Source organism: Rissa tridactyla, chromosome 4, assembly GCF_028500815.1.
Source record: "Rissa tridactyla isolate bRisTri1 chromosome 4, bRisTri1.patW.cur.20221130, whole genome shotgun sequence".
In the NCBI taxonomy this organism is placed as follows: domain Eukaryota; kingdom Metazoa; phylum Chordata; class Aves; order Charadriiformes; family Laridae; genus Rissa; species Rissa tridactyla.
Window position 1 is genome coordinate 63,041,400 of NC_071469.1, and position 18,449 is coordinate 63,059,848.

At 37.4% G+C, this 18,449-nt stretch overlaps 1 protein-coding gene across 1 annotated transcript in view; it reads right to left on the reverse strand.

The window, feature by feature from the left end:
- Window positions 1-708: 708 nt before the first annotated feature.
- Window positions 709-18,449, reverse strand: part of JAG2 (jagged canonical Notch ligand 2) — a 72,197-nt gene continuing 54,456 nt past the window's right edge. Inside the window, exons 13-26 of the mRNA XM_054199902.1 lie at window positions 17,624-17,774; window positions 17,154-17,318; window positions 16,441-16,554; window positions 15,116-15,229; window positions 14,624-14,737; window positions 13,621-13,737; window positions 12,608-12,635; window positions 11,479-11,564; window positions 9,125-9,238; window positions 8,825-8,940; window positions 6,951-7,196; window positions 6,382-6,513; window positions 5,216-5,372; window positions 709-3,266 (exon numbers count right to left, since the gene is read on the reverse strand). Coding sequence (XP_054055877.1) covers window positions 2,794-3,266; window positions 5,216-5,372; window positions 6,382-6,513; window positions 6,951-7,196; window positions 8,825-8,940; window positions 9,125-9,238; window positions 11,479-11,564; window positions 12,608-12,635; window positions 13,621-13,737; window positions 14,624-14,737; window positions 15,116-15,229; window positions 16,441-16,554; window positions 17,154-17,318; window positions 17,624-17,774 — 2,127 coding nt within the window. The 3' untranslated portion in view covers window positions 709-2,793. The remainder of the gene's footprint in view (window positions 3,267-5,215; window positions 5,373-6,381; window positions 6,514-6,950; window positions 7,197-8,824; window positions 8,941-9,124; window positions 9,239-11,478; window positions 11,565-12,607; window positions 12,636-13,620; window positions 13,738-14,623; window positions 14,738-15,115; window positions 15,230-16,440; window positions 16,555-17,153; window positions 17,319-17,623; window positions 17,775-18,449) is intronic.

Here is an 18,449-nt window from a genome sequence, read left to right on the forward strand (position 1 = left end):
GAAAGTCGTCATTGAAGGAGTGCTAGTTCCCCGTCTCACCTTTGGATTTCCCCTCTCCCCCATCAGCCTTTCTTCAAAGGCAGGAGACAGATATTTGAAAAGTGGAAATCAAAGATAACAATAGAATTTGATTTTGAGAACTGACTTGGAAACAGCTCTCATCAACATAAAGACAAGCCAATACTCCAAGGAAAATAATAACAAAGTAACTGTACGATGACTGAAATAAAAACTCTGCTAGGATCTAGAATTCTGCTTTGGAGGTTGGTAGCTACTAGGAAAATTCAACTTTTATATTCCATATTATTTTACGTAAAGTTCACCTTTTACTACAGAAATTATTCTGTACAAAAGCCATTCAAGAAACCCTAAAAAATGGGCGTAGACCTCACTAAACTGAAATTGGAGCATGACAAGCAAAAGGTCTGAATGGCTGCAGAGTAGAGGAGAAAGGTATTACTTAAAAATCCAACTTGATTTGGCAAGAATACCTCAAGCCCGTGCATGCTCGACAGCCCTCTTTATCATCCAAGGAAGCAAAACAATACCGCATAGACAAGCCTCCGCTCAGCAGCTGGGAGGAGAGCCATGTCAAAAAAGGCACATCATAGGCGCGGTCAATAACTGCCAACGAAAATCAGCCTTTGTACTTTGGAAAAAGGCAGTGCAGGGAGAGCCCCAGTTTACGTCCTGAAGGTGTCTGCGTCCCTAGAGCACATGTGAGATACCACCTCTGCGCACACTGGTAGCGGTGCGGCCGTGGGCAGAGGACAACGCTGCCAAGTTGGCTCAGGAAGTATGGGCACTTGGATGCAGGCTGTAGGCTCAGGTTACAGGAAGTACCGTGTATTACATCAGGACTTTCACTCCCCTCCTTCGTTTAGCCTCATCACATCAGTACTCCAAGCACTTCAAAAGCAAAGACAATCTGAAGTATCTTACACACAATGAGGGAATCATTTTATTAGATTATGGAAGACAGCAGCATTACAGTACAAAAAGTTACAAGAGTAGCAGAAAAAAAGTGTTTTTGGTTTAAATACTCAGGATTATACTGGGGAACATGAGAAGGATAGTACCCTTTTCTAAACTAACTCCTAATCAGGTTATCAAAATAAGTTTTGAATATTTAGCACAAGTAAAAAAGTTACAACAAACATCATTATAAAATGCTTTAATAAATAGTTTCTTTTCTGAAAGGTTTTTTTTTTTTTAAGAACATGTCAAACAAAAATGTACTAAAACAGAAGATCCTGCAAAGCAAATCCTGCGGTCCTGTATAAAATAACTGGTTTCAAAACATTCAATTCATGTTTACATTGTTCATGGGCCAGAGTTTACACTCTCAAACATCCGTTCCTCTCACTGGTAGGGTAACTAGGTGTATGTAGTGTTACGCTTCTTCAGTACTTAAAATAAACTTATAAGTCTGCCCAGTTAATAGCAATAATAAAGCCTTAAAAAAAAAAAAAAAAAACAAACCAACAACGCATAAGCCTTCCGTTACAAATAACCATTTCTCATGAGGTACTCCCATCTTCTGAGATTGCCAGCCTTTTTTCTTTAGAGCAAAAGATGAATAAAGCACAACAGAAACAGGATTGAGGAAAATATTGTTCCCTTCATTAGGCCTGTATTTAAACGCAAAAAAGTAATACCACATGTAATTAACATATTCACAAAAGAAAAAAACCACAATGCCTCGCTATGTTGGTACTGTACAGTAGATGCACCCGTTAGTGTTCTTGAGATGGGCTGAACATGGGGATAAACAAACATTTCTGGATCTATTTACACGTAAGTGGTTATGTTCCTATGTAAATACAAATGACCAACAGATTTCTAACATTGAATTGTATTAACATCATTTTCTAATCTGGACATAATACCCAAAAAAGTCTTATAAACTGCCATAAAACCTCCTTTTCTGCAACATAAATTAAAAGGAATGACATGTAAAAAAAAAAAGACCAAAATATTTAAGTTATTAAATCAAATATACAGAGTGATTCATTTAATATGTACATATTTACAAAAAAAGCACTTTCACTATTAGAAAATAAACTGTGTCAGTTGGGGAACCTAGAGTTCTCACAATTTTACTATATTGATATGGCAGTCTTTGACAGTTGCTATAGAAAAAGTTTAATCTCAAGGCACTTGTCACATGCTTCAATACTGCAATTCTAAAGTAATTAAACAGAAACAAAAAGGCCACTTTTAAACCACAGTTGAAAGATCTCTATAACTTTTTTTTTTTTTGTTCCTATTACAAAGTGTATAAGGCAAATTTGGAAAAAATCTCACAGAAGCTACTAACGTAACAAGTGCAGTGAGCTGCCATTAATAGAGATTCAAAGTCAAGAAAGCAGTTTAAAGTTCACACAATTTCCTCAACCAGGAGGTTTTAAAGCCACCATTAAATTAGAGCAAGTAATAAAAAGAAATACATTCTGTAAACAGTGTACAGTCTTTTGTAATAAACTTTACACATATTGAAAATACAACCTCTCCTCTGCCACACAGCGAGTGTATTATAAGTAAACTTTACAAAAATAGCAACTATCAAAGATTACTCATTTTTTTTCATCTGACAGTTATTGAATAATTTATACAAGGCTAAAGAAACAAAATAAATTTTATTTATTATTTTTATTTATTTTTTTTACGCAAAATAAAGAAACTATGAACATTTGACTCCAGATATTTTTAGTCCTTGATGCAAAGTGGAGATGTCAATTTTTCCCCTCCCCAGCAAGCATAGGCACAGTCTGCCTACACTCCAAATACAGGTTAGTCTCTACTGCCTTCAAAGTTTGATGCATTCACATTTTTTACAGATCTGTTGTCCATTTTGCCTATTTGATGGGATTTCTTTACTGGACTGCTCTCAGATGTGTCAGATGCCTTTGTAGGCAAAGGCTTTGCGAGTTTGTGAGAGAGGAATTTGTCCATTTCCTCATCTCTTTCCTCCTCTTCATCCTCCTCTTCCTCATACTCTACGTACTCCTCTACTGCATCACAAGTTCTTTTTTGAGGAGCTATGAAGTTTTTGCATTCATAACGAATGTCTTTGTTACTGTAAGATCTGTCTATAGGATTTCTTATGGGATTTAAAGGTGCCCACTGGTTATTGGCACCCTCTTCTCTGGGAGGACGACTTCTCTCTCTCTCTTTTCTTCTCTTCCGAGTCCACCACACACAGATGATTATACAAGTCAGCCATACAATGCTAAATACAGCACAAAGAATTGGAACCAAATAATCTAGAGGGCAAATGAAGAAAAAAAAAAAAAAACACAACAAAGTCTTGAGTCAACAGAACTAGATACATAGCATTTAACATCTGCAAGAGAAGTATCCATACATAACTACAGGTTAGCTCTAGAAAGATTTTTAGGAGAAAGGAAACAAGATGTCATTACAACACAATGATAACTGTCTGAATGCACTATTCCATTTAGAAATGCTCTTTACTAGTTTAAACCAAGTTAGAGTTTTGCTTGTTTAATGATGAGGGGGGAAATGCCAAGATGTTTTTTCCCACCCAACAGACAAACTGGTTATTTAAGCATCATCTCTTTCTCGCACACCTAAGCTAAGTTGGCCCAGAAAACCTCAGTAATGATTCTTAAGAAAAAGTCTATCCTTGTAAGAGGTAGGCTATAAAGGGTACTATGCCTGTAAGTAGCTCTAGAATTACTGGCACTTGCAACAGAATGAGGAGTCCTTTACCATCAAGACCACAGACAGTTAGGTACCAACTATTTCAAATAACATTCAGGCTAGAGCTATGTAACCAATTCACTCATGCATTCTTTAGGATGCTCCACTTCGAATTCAGAGTAAAACACTAGAATATTGTCACTAGAGGTAAGAGTCTTTACTGCTCAATGATTAAACAAAACCAGTTGAGGCAACTGCTTTTCTCCACATTCCCAATCACAAACCCCACTAGTGTTCTCCCACGCACACAGACCCAAGTTATTTCTCTAGGAAACCATTCCTGAAAACTTGAGGTATGTTTGGAAACCATTCTCTAACACTAGCTGCAAGAGAAGTCAAAGTCTATCTACTTTCTTAGGAGAATCTTTGAAACTTATCGAGGAGGGAGATAAAGTAATCCCCCCCATCCCTTTTGCCTTAGCATTTAACACACAATCAGAAAGAACAGAGGATGAGGTATTGCCAGAATCTCAGCTCGATTCTTTATCGTCACGCAATTTCTGTTCAAGACAAGAACAAAGCTCATACACTCCTTCAGGAGAGCTGAGGAAATAGTACATTTGCCAAGGCTTTAGCTGATGAAAGGCATTCCCTAGAAGGGAAATGCAAGGAAAGCGGAACCAGGAAATTTACTAATTGCTTGGACTATGGGTGGAAGATCTGCCAGAAGATTATATTGGGGACATCTAGTAAAAAGTTGGGAGAGTCTCCTACCAGTCTAAGATTTCTGGTCTGGGGCTTAGTTGACCTGGAGCCTACTAGGGGTCTTCCACAAGACTGTCTCCTGCCTCCCTCAGGCAGGAACACAGGGATGCAAAATCTTCAACTGCTTATTTTGGCATAGCTCTTTGAGAGCCAATATTCAGAGATAAAGGTCTCTCCAATCACACCATATCCTCATTAAGAGGAATGAACATTACATTTTAAGCCAGCTGTGCACTAGTTTGAAACACATGTTGAAAAAGAGAACAGTTTTACATTATCATGGCCAAGTATTGGAAGATAATGAACATCTTTAATTCTTGTTAAAGTAAATAACACATAAGCACTTCAGAAGAGACTTGGTATCACACTATGTCTTCCCCTTCCCCATGTTTTCATTACCTCACAGCCTCAGTTTCTACAGTACAGCAGCATCAAGGCTGAAGCTGGGTTAAGGTCAATGCAGGAAAATCAGAAAGAATTTGAACAGCACATGAGAACTCCTCCTGATCTTGTGAAAGGTATGCTTAGACTGGAGAACAGGGTTGGAAGTCAGAGCCAAAACAGTGGCAAGGGTAGGTGGGGATATTATGCTAGGGATGAGGTTAAGTTTAAACTAGCACACAATCTTGATTTTAAAGCCACTTTCTCTTCAGCTAGTAATAGCAATTGAAGAAACAACCCAATCTAACATTTTCCCCAACATGTAAAGAAAGGTAAGAAAAGACCAACAGCTGGGGAACAGAAAATGCTTACACACACAGGATGTATGCATTGGGAACCTTACCTGATGATGAATTCCCAACAACAATGGTCTCTACTTTGACTTCAGTTACTGCCAACATAACAGTGCTGTTTTGCCGCTTAGTGATTGCATTTACTATTGTATTAGCAGCATTCTGTATGAGACTATTATCTTGTTCATCTCGATGCGGGACAAAAGACTACAGGGAGTGAAGGGGAAAACCAAAAAGTTATTTCAAACACCTAAAACATGGAAATCACATTTTTAAATCCAGCTACATTTTAATTGAGTTCACTAAGTTGAATTTACCTGACAGTAGTTACAAACAGTACCCTAAAAGTTTACTGTAGCAATAGCATGGCTGGCTCTATTGAAACTGCAGACGCAGTGTCAGACTTGGTGGGTAACACGCCTACTTGCTAATACAGCATACCTCAAATAAAAGGCAGCTGACTTCCATGTTACTTACACTGCTGAGCTAAACTTAGTCATAGTTTGGAGCACTTCAAGACGTGGATCATCTAGATAGAAGCTTGGACTAATAACAGTCTGCTCTATTTATACCATACACTTTGTTTCCTGCATCATGGCTCAGCATGTTCTTTATGGTACTGGTAGAGACAGACAGTTCAGCTTCTGCCTGGATAAACACTTTGCTACGAAAATTAAATTTTTATTGGAAACTAAGCAGTATGCAAGCATTGAGTGATCTGGCTGTAAATGCCTCTAAAGCAAGTCTTTATCTCAGTAAGGCAACAGTTAACTTTCATTTACTAAACTTGCATCTTCCTCACTTCCCACTTACACATTTAATCAATATCCTGAAGCAGCCATACTCAAATGCACTGCAGAAACTTCATCACAAGATCCAATCCAGTCACCTGCAACCACATCTCCTTACTGAAAAGGTCAATAGCCCAAGTTTTCTGACAGAACAGGTAGGCACCTGTTCACTAATTTGGGCTGAATCAGTCTTTAGAGTAATTTATCAGGAGGCTGTGGTAGCCTTCTGTCATTAATGAAACCTGCAGCTTCAGCTATCTAGCACTACAGGAAATTGCGAGATCACAAAATTGCTTTGCATTCAGACTAAGCCACAGATTGCACTACCTGCACTGAAGTGAAACAAGCTTAAACCACCTCTTCCCACAGCTCAAACTAATAAGAAAACATTTGTCTATATATATCAATACAAGTCTCATACTTACAATAGCAACTTCCACTGCATTCTCTGTGGAGAAAGACAGATCACATAATATTATCAGAGTTCTGTCCCTAGAAACAGTCCTAGTAGCTGGTAAATACCGGATTTCAGAACAGATATTTTCAGTTGTAGTGCCCTGTTAGAAGCAAGGGAGATTGTATGACTTTAGTTCAAGAAAAAAAAATAGTACATAAAAATAAACATCTTCAGAGTTTTTGCAGTTACTGAGACATGATGAAGGTACAAAGAGGGCAGCACCACAGGGCAGGGATTTGGAACGAAGGGTGAGAAACTGAGCTTGCATGACTATCCCAGCACAGTCTGAGCCCATGTTGAAATGTAAGAAAAATAGTTCTTTGAGGTTTAAAAAAGAAAATAAAATAGTCACTACGAACCCTAATTTTGCCTTGCCCTTTAGACAAAGCACAATTAATACCAACAGAGGAGTGTAATAATACATTTTGCAAGTTTATGACAGCGAGGAGTCATATTAGAAACATTAATCTTCCATGCTTTGACATGGAATATATCCCTACATGTATTGCCATACTTCATTAATAATTCTGTTCTCACCTGTGGGACTTTGTCTCCGTTAAAAATTAAAGTAATTCTAGCACAGTCATTGTCCAAGTATCCAGAATTAGGCAGACACTTGATATTGGCAGGCAGAGGTTCAGAGGCACTGCATTCTCCCCAGTCCGTGCATGGCGGCTGAAAACATTTCATATACTTCTCCTGGCATTCTTGACCCATGGGACACTGGTTATTTGAATTATCCCAGTGTTTGTGTAACAGACAAGGTTTTTTCCCACACCACACCTAGAAATTAAAAAGAACAAAGTACTGTTACGGTTAATTGCTCTTATGCATCAAATCAAAATAAGTAATCCACATCAGATAGTAATTATCTATTACTGACTGAAAAAAACCAACCCAACCCATATTTCAATACTGCTGTAGTCCCAGTAGCAGATGGAGTTGCTTTGCCACAAAACAAGGACATTCTGTATGGAGAAAAGAGTAAAAACTGTGCAAACATTACCCGAGACACCAGTGACTGGGCATATCTCCTTAGAGGCTTACAGATTTGTTATACAGAGGTTCAAGCGTTTATTTTAAACTAGACATATAGGCTTCTATAATCTAGAAAGAGAAACACCTCCACAAAGATTAATTTCTCTTCAGTATTTATACTGAGATCCTTGCCACAGAATGCTGAAGATGTGAAGAACTGATGTACATCGGTGATAAGCACTGTCACTTAATAACCACTCTCCCAAAAGAAAACAGTGTGCTGGTACCCGCCAAGTTACTGAGGTGCAGCAAGCTTCCAAACGCAGCTCCATTTTATGATGTAACCTTTAAGATTCTATAATAATGTACAGCTACTAGTTTAGGAACCTCTGGACTTCTTAAAGCACAATTGCCAGCAAGAAAGCATATTTGTTCCATTATGCATGAAAGAACCAAACACTATATATGGATAAGTCGCATTTACCACATGACCATTTCTGAGATTCTAGTTACCTTCATGTACTGTTATCTTCTAAAGACATCTCAAACTTGCCATCACAACACCATAAAGGGTCAAAAATAGCATTTCCAATGACTATGTGCAAGATTTAGTTATTTCTTTACCTAAAATGTATACCTTGCTAAATAAAGATTAAGGCTGGATAGATTTGTAAGACCCAAGGCGTTTTTAAACCGGTGCTTCCAATGAAACGTGGGAGACTGCCATGTGAGGCAATGTTGTAAGTGCTATTAGTGCTCATCTGAAGCCACCCACCCAGCCCTACAACTTGTAAGCAGCAGTGATCTTGTCTGTCTCCAGCTGCACAGGTACCAAAAATCCACTTAGAAATGCTATGTCAAGAGGGCTGAAAGGCTTGAAGCACATATACCAAAATGTTCAATCTGCGTTTAGGCTAATTTTTTTTTTAAAGTCACAACCACCAGGATATAGTCCATTATAAACATACAAAGGTTGCAATTTCTCAATTCATAAACCTACTGAAGGACAACACAAAAAGGCAATTATTACTCAAATCAAGAAACCTGTCTTCCTACACGTCCTTTGCCTCACAACTAATGTTTCAAAATATCAGGAGCTCTAAATTTTGTTTGCAAAGCTTTGGCAGAGTGATCGTTATTCCACTCCAGTTCGTATTTCCTTTTCTGCAAAAAGTGCCTCTCTGCTTCTAGAGAGACAGTTCTAGCAGGTAGAGAGCAGGATAGTAGCTTATGATTGTTAAGGACAATCCCATAAGTATTAGGACAATCCCATCAGTATTTTTACAGGAAGTTATTAGACACCTTTTTTTGAACAGTTTGGGGGAGACCTATGCAAGAATCTAGATGGAAGAAACCAAAGATTAACTTGTGCACGAAGAACATTAAGTTTGTTTCAGACAGAAAGATTTAAGAAAATAGGTCAAAATGCCTACCTTGGTGCAGTCAATGTGGCCATCCAAACAGTGGCAGTTGTTACATTCTTGATCCCACCTGCTGCCATGGGGAAAGGTCATTCCTCTAAGCCAGCAAGGCTTTCCAATTCCAATCACTAAGAAAAAAAGCACACTCAGACACTTCACCTCTTCGATTTACCGAAGCTATACAAATTTAAATATAAAAAAAAATACTAGCTACTGTTCCTTACACATCAGACTACTGTACATAAACTCTATACTTGCTACATTGTACCCTACTGTTTTCTGGATGAAGACTGATAGCAGATATGGGAATACCTTCTTGGCACCTAGGACCAATTCTTCCAGGGGGACAAGTGCATCGGTATCCGTTTATTTCGTCTATACAAGTGGCACCATATCCACAAGGGGAGGACTGGCATTCATCGATATCTAGATAGAAAATAGGTAAAACTCAATGTCAAGGACATAGAACATTGTAATCAAACGTTTACTGAGATGTAATCTGACAATACCCGCTTTCTTAACAAGCAAAGGACAGTTTGGCTTCAGAATTAATTTCCTAATTGGATGATTATACCATTTCATCAGTAACCTCTAACAGATTTCTCATAATTGCACCCTAATTGATCAAAGAAGGAGTCATACGCTGACTCATCTCACAGAGCAGAGATGTTGGACAGCTGAAGGTGCTAATGTCTTCTCCACATTCAGCTATAAAACTGAAGTCCCACATGCTGTTCTGGCACTAATCTCAGACATTTAGGCTTCCTAGAAAAGCACGTGCTTTCAGGAAGTTATCGCAGTGCAAGAGATGAACAATGAATTAGCTCAGCAGTGTTCAAAAAAAGTGACTTTCTGCAATACAATTCACCATAAGGAAGAAGAAGAATAGTTTAGACATTTGATGTTACTTTTCTTAATAACCTTGAAATAGTGAGTAGATCAATTTTGTACCTACACACTTAGCGCAAAAGCCTCTTAAAAAAATAAAAAACCCCACAACACAAAACCTTCGAAGATTCAGGCTCAGCCATAGAAATCTACTGAAAAAGGCAGGGAGGCATAGCCCGTTCAGATGCACAGCAATGTGTTATTTGTTATCCCGGGGAAGTGACCAATACCAATTTATACAACAGTCTACCAAAGGCAACAGAAACCAACCTGTCAAGTTGTGAGCCACAGGTATTAACTGCTTCATTTTCAACCATAACCACTATCTTTCAAAGCATCTTTCAATCACTGAACATGAATGCCCACTCCAACCCCTCAGAAAAACTGTTTAAACTCCAATTCTTGACTGATGCACAGTATCAGCTCATATTCTCTGTTTAAAGGACTGGACTTAGAAAGTGAATGTGACAAGTGGTAGTAGTGAGACTGTTACCCATGTAGGCAATGGAAAATACCAAATGGGTGTGAAAAGGCTTTTGGTTCTATTCTAGCTTCCTTCAGAAGTGCTCTAAAATGAAATTTTATGCAAATACAGAAGTATAGAAACTACTACAGGGCTTAACTACTCTCTCCTCCACTCTTCATGCTGGTTTAAGGTTCTCCAGCCTCTGCACGCTGATAAAAATGACTATTAACTGTTTCTATTATCACCCATAAAAGGCATTTTTGTCAGAGCTACTCCTTTTGTCTATACCACTCTAAACAAGAAAGAAAAAAAGCCTGCAGTGCCATTAGTAATGCACAGTATTTATCTTTGACTACAAAAAGTCCTCTCTGCATTTCTTGTCTGGAAAAGGAGAATTCAGTATCCCTCACTGCATGTCTAGATGTAGATACACGATTATTTGCCATCCCTGATTCTATATCCAGAGATCACTAAGTTGATGCTACCACAAGTGCTACGTCACCCTCTGACTAGAGGTGTTGGCTCATTTGCTATCTGCCAGAATGAGGATGAAATCTCAACTTGAAAGCACACCACCATACTGATGGAGTGGGAGGACCAAGCCCAACAGCCTTGAGGCTACAGAAGCCTCAAAGTGTGATCTTCTGAAGAGGCAGAAATAAAGTGAAAACCAGGGTATCTATTATATGCAAGTCAAAATGGTAATATTCCATTTAAAAAAAAAAAAAAAAAAAAGGACTCTTCCAAAACACTTCAGTGCAACTTTAAGGTCTTTGGTTCCCCTCTCTTTTCAGTTTCTACCCTTCAGGATAATTGCAATGTAATAGGTTGGTTTTATAGCTTTGAAAGACCTTTATCATACTTGGTTATTCACGTGCCAGCATTACACTCCTGATGTTTTTGTTTTCGTTTGCAATGTCTCAGTGGATTTCAGTTTCTAATGTTAAATGGAATGCCTAGTGATATATGTCACCTTTAATGACAAGTTGCTTACCAAGAAAAATACTTAAAACTTAATAAGCTTCTATGAAGCCAGCACCACCAAACCTTCAGAAATGTCTGATGAAATCCATCAGCCAAGTATTGAGTATAATTTAAGTCAACTCATTTCAGTTCCATTTAATGAAATGAAGAAAGGAACACAAGTTGCCATTATTTACAAGGTATGAGTACCTGGCTGACTGACAGGTGGTTTCAGCTTCATTATTTGGAATTCAGCTAACCTAATGCAAAAAGGGTCACAGGGTGTTCTTTCTGATTTGTGTGTCAGAATGGTACAACCTTTCAGGTCTTTACCCATACAGGTACTTACTAATTCTGCAGTCAGGACCAGCAAACCCAGGCGCACATTCGCATCGAAACCAATTCACACCGTCAACACAGATGCCTCCATTGTAACTGTAAAAATAATGAACCTATCATTACACCAAGCTTTCTCAGGTTAGATTCGCTGAAGCCTAAAGATGAGCAAACCCCATAGGTCTCATGCAGCGTGTTCAAATGCAAATTTCTATTGTTCCTGTTCATAATACTTTCTCACTATTCAACAATGCAGAATTAAAAAATCCCAGCTAATTCATAATATGAGTCTACCTAAGTCATATACATTGTTTCATTGGTCTCTAATTAAAGCTTTGTTAATTAAACCTGCTGTTGTTTAGGGGGATGTTCTATTCCCATCAATAGAGAAAGCATACTGCTACATAAACAGTATTGCTTACTAAGTCACCTGTTAAAACAGCAACATCCTACAGAAGTGCATGCATGCATGGGGAAGTATATCAAGAGAACGCAAGGAGATAAAAATAGCACTGTAAAGTGAATATGGAGGAAGTCTGAGCTTTTGCAAGGTGGGTTGTTGTGGGTTTTTTTTAAAATACATGAAGTACGGGTTATTGTATCAGAATGGACAACAGAGAAAGATAAGGCAGATGGTTTGCTTCACTCACATATCAGTATTTTTCCTCTTCAACCATAAGTATCAACTTCTATATTTAAAATACTCCCATTGTATCTTCCAAAAATTTAATCTTGTTTTAAAAACACATTTATACATCGTATTTGATCTAACAGTACTTTTTATGTTATCTAAAATTATTTATTGTGAACTAACAGGTTTTGATTTCTCATTTTTTTACTAACTCAACTGTAGATGCTCAAAATGTTATCAAGTCTGACTCATTTCATATCAAAGTACTGGCACAAAGACTACACTAAAGTACTTTTACCTGTTCATATATGAATCAATTTAGGATTGTTTCGTGGTCTTTGTTGCTTTCAAGGAATAGACAAGGCATGGCAAAAAATTGTTTTAAGATTTTTACAGAGGCTGGCTTCACTTATTTTAAGGTAAAATTAGTTCTAATCTGGAATGGAAATCCATATTACTGTGCTCACTTTTATTTTCACAATAGGCACAGCACTGGACTCTGCATACTTACCATGGATGAGGGTTGCAGTCATTGGTATCTATAAAAAAGAATACGGAGTAGTGTAACTAGTAGCACATTTATTTTCTAATGTGTAACATAGTTCAAGAGACACCACATTTGAAAGCAAAGAAAAATAATACAAAATTGAATGTTTTCTTCCACACTTGCAAAGAAAGTTCAATTATACCTAACAGACCAATGAAATGCCTTAAATGCAAAATTTTACAACTTTGGTGTATTTCGATGTATCAGCAGCACAGACTGATATGCAGCATGATGGCAATATAACAGAAATAAAACAAGGTATCGGTGAGATTTGTAGTGTATAATTCAACGAGGCTCTAAAAGCTTTCTAAAAGACTCCTGTTACTTTGGCACTTCATATGTATATGTGCAACCAGCCAGATTTCTTAAGCAAATCTTTCTCATTATAAATGACTTAAAATTATTTGCTAGCATTTATACTAGCACTGTCAGCTTTAAAACAGTTAATTAGGGCATACATCAATACAACAGTAATTTCACAGTAGATTTAGAGTAGAAACAGAGCTCAAGTTTAGATATTCCCCCCTGTGTTATGCCTTTAAAAAAAAAAAAAAAGAATAAAAATCAAAGCTGCAGGCTTTACTCCACCTAACCAATTCATTGTATTGGTATGTTGAAGAAGTTAACAGCTATCCTCGGAGAAAATGACGGAATATACACTACTGCCTGCCCTTTTCATTATTGAAATCTGTATTTCTGCAAGGATTTTTTTTTCCTCTGCACACATGTTCCCAAAAATTGTATTTCTATAGAAGGCCGAAAGTCTTATTTTGGCAGAGACTAGGTGCAAAAAGAAGCACAACAAGTTCTTCATTCATTACTCCAGCATCATCTTCTTTACTTACCTCCCACCCTGAATGATTCACATGTTTTGGCATATGAACTCTATAAACTTGCTTTGTTTCAGTTAACAGCTCTGTGCCAAACACTCCTAATATCCCAGGAGAATGCAGGGGAAGAAAAGAGAAAGGCCTTACTCTGTGTGCATGTACGTCCTTCCCATCCTTCTTTGCAGATACAAGAAAAGGAATCTCCACTGCCAACGCATGTTCCACCGTTCATGCAAGGGTTTGGAATACAGCTGCTGTTTTTAGCTTTGAAAACAGAAAAGGTCTCTATTAATACAGAAAACAAAAAGTATCTATCATCTGGATATGTCAATATCACAATCATGAATAGCACTTAAGTCAACAGTGCAAGACTCACAATAAGGTCAAAAACAGTCACATCACAAGATAGTCTCTCACCTACCTTCACTATCATCCCAATTCAATTGTTTGATTGAACCATGAAGTTTTATTAAAAATATTATTTATTTTTTCCCCATCTGCATAAGCATCCTTCAAATACTACTAAGTTCCTACTTTGGCAGTGAGTTACCCAAGTCATGAGGTGTACTTCGTTCAGATTTTGATTAAATGCCACAATTGTATCCAAGAAGTAGAAAAGCTATACTAAATTACCTTCATCCAGCTTCTTAGTCCTAGTGAAGTTTCATATTCAGAAAAACGTACCATGGCGACTACATTCAATCCCCCAAAAGATCCAAGAGTAGATCCCTACAGCAGGCAGAAACTCTGCAAATCCACTAGGAAGAACAGCTTCATTTCATTTTCCTGAGGATGTCCGCTCATACATCTCTTGATCACAAACTTACTCACATTATGAACCTTCAAGCAAAGTGGGGGACTAAGTTCACAAGAAAACCTTTACACAAGGTCTCTAAAGACTAATAGAGAAGTTCCAAATCTGCCCAAGGGAAGCTATGTAAAAGACCACATAAGCCACCTGCAGAGAACAGCTTCCTAAAAATCAGTATCGTGTCAGTTGAGTGAAAGAAGTTACTCTCAACTTCAGTCACCAGACAACTGGAACTGATTTGAACTAGCCAGCTGTATGCCTATTTACTAAAGAGTTAAGTATCAAACACTTCTCTACTTCTTCTGGCTTTTTCTGTAGAAGATGATTTAAAAAGCTTACCAGTGTTGCAAGTACTTCCTATCCATTCCGGAGGACATGAACAGCGGAATGTATCTCCATCATCATAGCATGTTCCACCATTGCTGCAAGTATTTGCATCACATTGGTATTCACCTATAAATCACAATAAACCAGTTTTAATTTCCATTGGTCTTGCTGAATTTTAAGATCAGCTACTTTTTAATCACAAAATTAAAGAGACTTCATATTTAAATGCAGTAGTATGAAAATTGCATAGTTCCACTTGCTGTATTACAGTAAACAACCAAAAGAGTGGAATCTAAGAGAATCTCTTACAACACCTTTTCACTACATGAAGGAACACATTTTTTAAATGTTCCATTTTGTTGCTAGGAAACTGGAAGAAGTAATGAAAATACGCCTATTATTTCACTGCAATTGTTTTATTTTAAATTTCAGGAACTCTGGTCTCACGAGAAGAAAGAAAACAAATCTTTGGGTAAACTAAAGATCAAAGTAAAGAACACTTACGTGAATGGCAAGTTTTGCCTTTCCAGTCATTCTTACACTCACAATAGAAGTCATTTACCAAATCAATGCATCGGCCACCGTTGTGACATGGGTTAGGAGAACAATCATTGAAATCTAGAGAAAGAGTTATTCAAATTAGACTATCTAGCCTAGCCAAGGCCATGAGAAAGTATAAAATACTTCTTTATAAAGGAAATAAATTGTGTACTATTTAGGAAGACAGCATTCCTAATTGTTATGGGGTCATCTTTATATAAGCAAGGAAAAAAATCTCTGATTTAATACAGAATAACATGAATTATGAAAGATTTTCTGACAGCTTAAGAGAAAAAGTCTAATTCAGTATGGCTTCTAAGTAGAGCACCAAAGTAGTTCATTTTTCAAGCAAACAGCTGCATTCTGAACTTCAGAGAAAGCTTCCTAAGTAGGGACCACAATGTCCCAAATAGGAGCCCCAGCCCAGGACATCCACATGAGACAGTTAAGGCTCCCTTCTCCTGCTTTATGTCTCAAAATACAGAGAGTTAAAGTCATTAGATGGCTTAACCATATATATACATACATACATGTGTGTGCATACACACACCAAACATACACATATGTGAATTTTAGAGAAGATTCTTTTCACTTCAGAAAAATGTTTTAAAAGGCAGAACATAATTACTCCAGACTAAACTTCATCTAGACCACACAAAAAGCAGTGATAGCTGCCAAAAGCGTCTCAAGCTATGGCAGCAAGAGTAAAGGCCTGCTCCCACTGAACCAGGAATACAACATCCCTACTCGTGATATTTATTGAGTAAAAATTCAGGCTTCAGCAGGTCTTTTTTTTACTAAAGGAATAGATATTAAATTTATAAATTCCTTCAGTAAGGTGGAAGCACATTATAGCTTGCACTGGCTTAAAGCTAAAAAGCTTTTCAAGTTTGGAAACCACTGTGTATGAGTAGATTGGGTAAGGGACAAGCTTCTACATACAGTAAGTATTAATTAGTATATACGCTTATAGCAATAAAAGCAATATAATGAGTAGACCCTCTTAACAGAGTATATTCACTTTTGCCTCTCCTCAGGAGGAAAAAGTTCTCTCCTCCTGAGATATATCCTGTACTATAGTAAAGAATCAGATTATGGTCCTATTAAAGGAACTGAACCTTTTAGAGCAACTACCCAAAAGCCTTCTTGAAAATACTTTTGCAAACACCACCACATAGACTGTAATTACAGAACAGACAAACCACCTTATTATTAACCACGTACCAACCACCACTAACTGTTTCAGCAAAGCCCTACTATTTGACCCTGCAACGCTCAGCAGTACTCACTTGTGTCACACAATTCTCCTTCCCAGCCACTTGAGCAGAAACATCTAAATGAATCAACTTCATCGATGCACGTCCCACCATTCTTGCAAGGTTTTCCAAGACAATCGTTGATATCTATGGCAAAAAGTCAACAATTATCGCTCAAGGCTCTCTTCACCTACCTAGAGAAGTGATCTACACTTGTGGCTGCAGGAAAAGCAGCACAAAGTTATACTCCGTTAGTACATACATAAGAACAGCTCAAACACCTATTTTCAAGCCTGGTAAGGTTTATAGATGTATTTTCTTTCACGTAGCAAGCCAAACCAGAGCATTAAGCATTAACCTAGCAAAAATATCCAGGTGTTCAAAAAATACCTGGAACGGCAATACACATGCTCCTAAGTTGGGCTGTCAATGTGTCTGTTGCTTCTTTATCATCCCCATGTTGGAGAAATCCACAGCTTCTTGTAAGACTGTACATAAAGGTAGTGGGTACAGACACATTCACATTAAAGTTGGACTAAAGCCAGTTTTCCTTCACAGAGGAAGTGTGAACGACTACAAAGACAACTGTTACCAGAAGAAACTGGATTTCAAGTTGCACATCTGAAACAACGTTCTATGCAGCTTCATTAAAATCTTAATTTATTTTTAATGTTGTAAAGCTTCATAACAAAAACTTGAATGAAGTTTTAGAGCAAAAAAATAATTTAGAAGAAACTCCTACTTACTTTCGTGACAGTATATTCCAGTAAAACCTCTTTCACAGGCACAAGTAAAATTCCCTCCTGGCTGACTTATACACCGTCCATGAGGCCCACAAACATTAGATGAAATGAAACGGATTCCTTCTTGGGTAGCATTAGTGAAGACCTCTATTGTACAGCTGTCTATTACTAAGAACGAGAAGTATTTCATCAGACTTATAATCTGTATCACCCATAAGTTTTTAGTTTTAAAAAAGTTATAGAAAAATTAAGACTAATCACAATTTAAACGTTATTTTAGCTGTAAGTTACTCTCTACCTCTTTATAAATAAAAGCTGTTACAAGCATGTCTTTTCACTGCATCATTATTTCACAAAAATCCAAATGACTACAGTAAAATAGTTTATGCATTATACTATTTCCAAAAATACTACTTTTGTTTTTTAATGTAGCATCACTACATTAAGACAAGTTTCTGGACAACAGCAGGTACCTTTACAAGAATTGTTCTTGCAGTGGTCCTTGAGATGAGAACAATTCTTTCCATCATAGTCATCAGGGCAGGCACAGTAATAATCTCCTCCCAGATCATAGCATTTAGCCCCATTCTGGCAAGGATTAGGTTCACAGAAATCAATATCCATCTGTAAGAGAGACCATAGTTAGCAGCAGCTGCTTCATTTCCCAGGAGTAAGCAGTTATCTGCATTGCCAAAGACACAGATGAAGATAATTTACAAGGAACCTCAAGTTTTAAGAAGGTTTATGAATCATATATATTGTATTCCATCCTGCAACACAGAAAAAAACTTCAGGTTACTTTAGTCAATCCTAACACAAAGCATTTCTGATACTGCTAAAAACATATTCCTTCGCAGGAGGCTGAATAAGCACATTTGCAATAACTTAGTTAAGAACAAGCCATTAAAAAACATTTTACTGTGACTATTCTGGATCATTATAAGTCACTTCTCTGTCCTTCACACTCACATATTAAATGCTATAATGCAAGTTAAGTAACAGTGCACTTGTCAACTGTGTGTCTGCAAGACACCTAAAATACACAAAACCTTAAAAAAAAAATCCTATTCTCTAGAGCAACTTCTCTTCCCATCTCAATTAACACAGAATTTACTATAGAACCTTAAAAAAAAATACCCTGTTCTCTAGAGCAACTTCTCTTCCCATCTCAATTAACACAGAATTTACTATAGAACCACATAGTTTGGAAGGGACCTCTAGAGGTCAGCTACTTGCACCTCCTGCTCAAAGTAGGTCTAGTTAGAACTAAGCTGATCAGGGCCTTATTCTTACAAATAC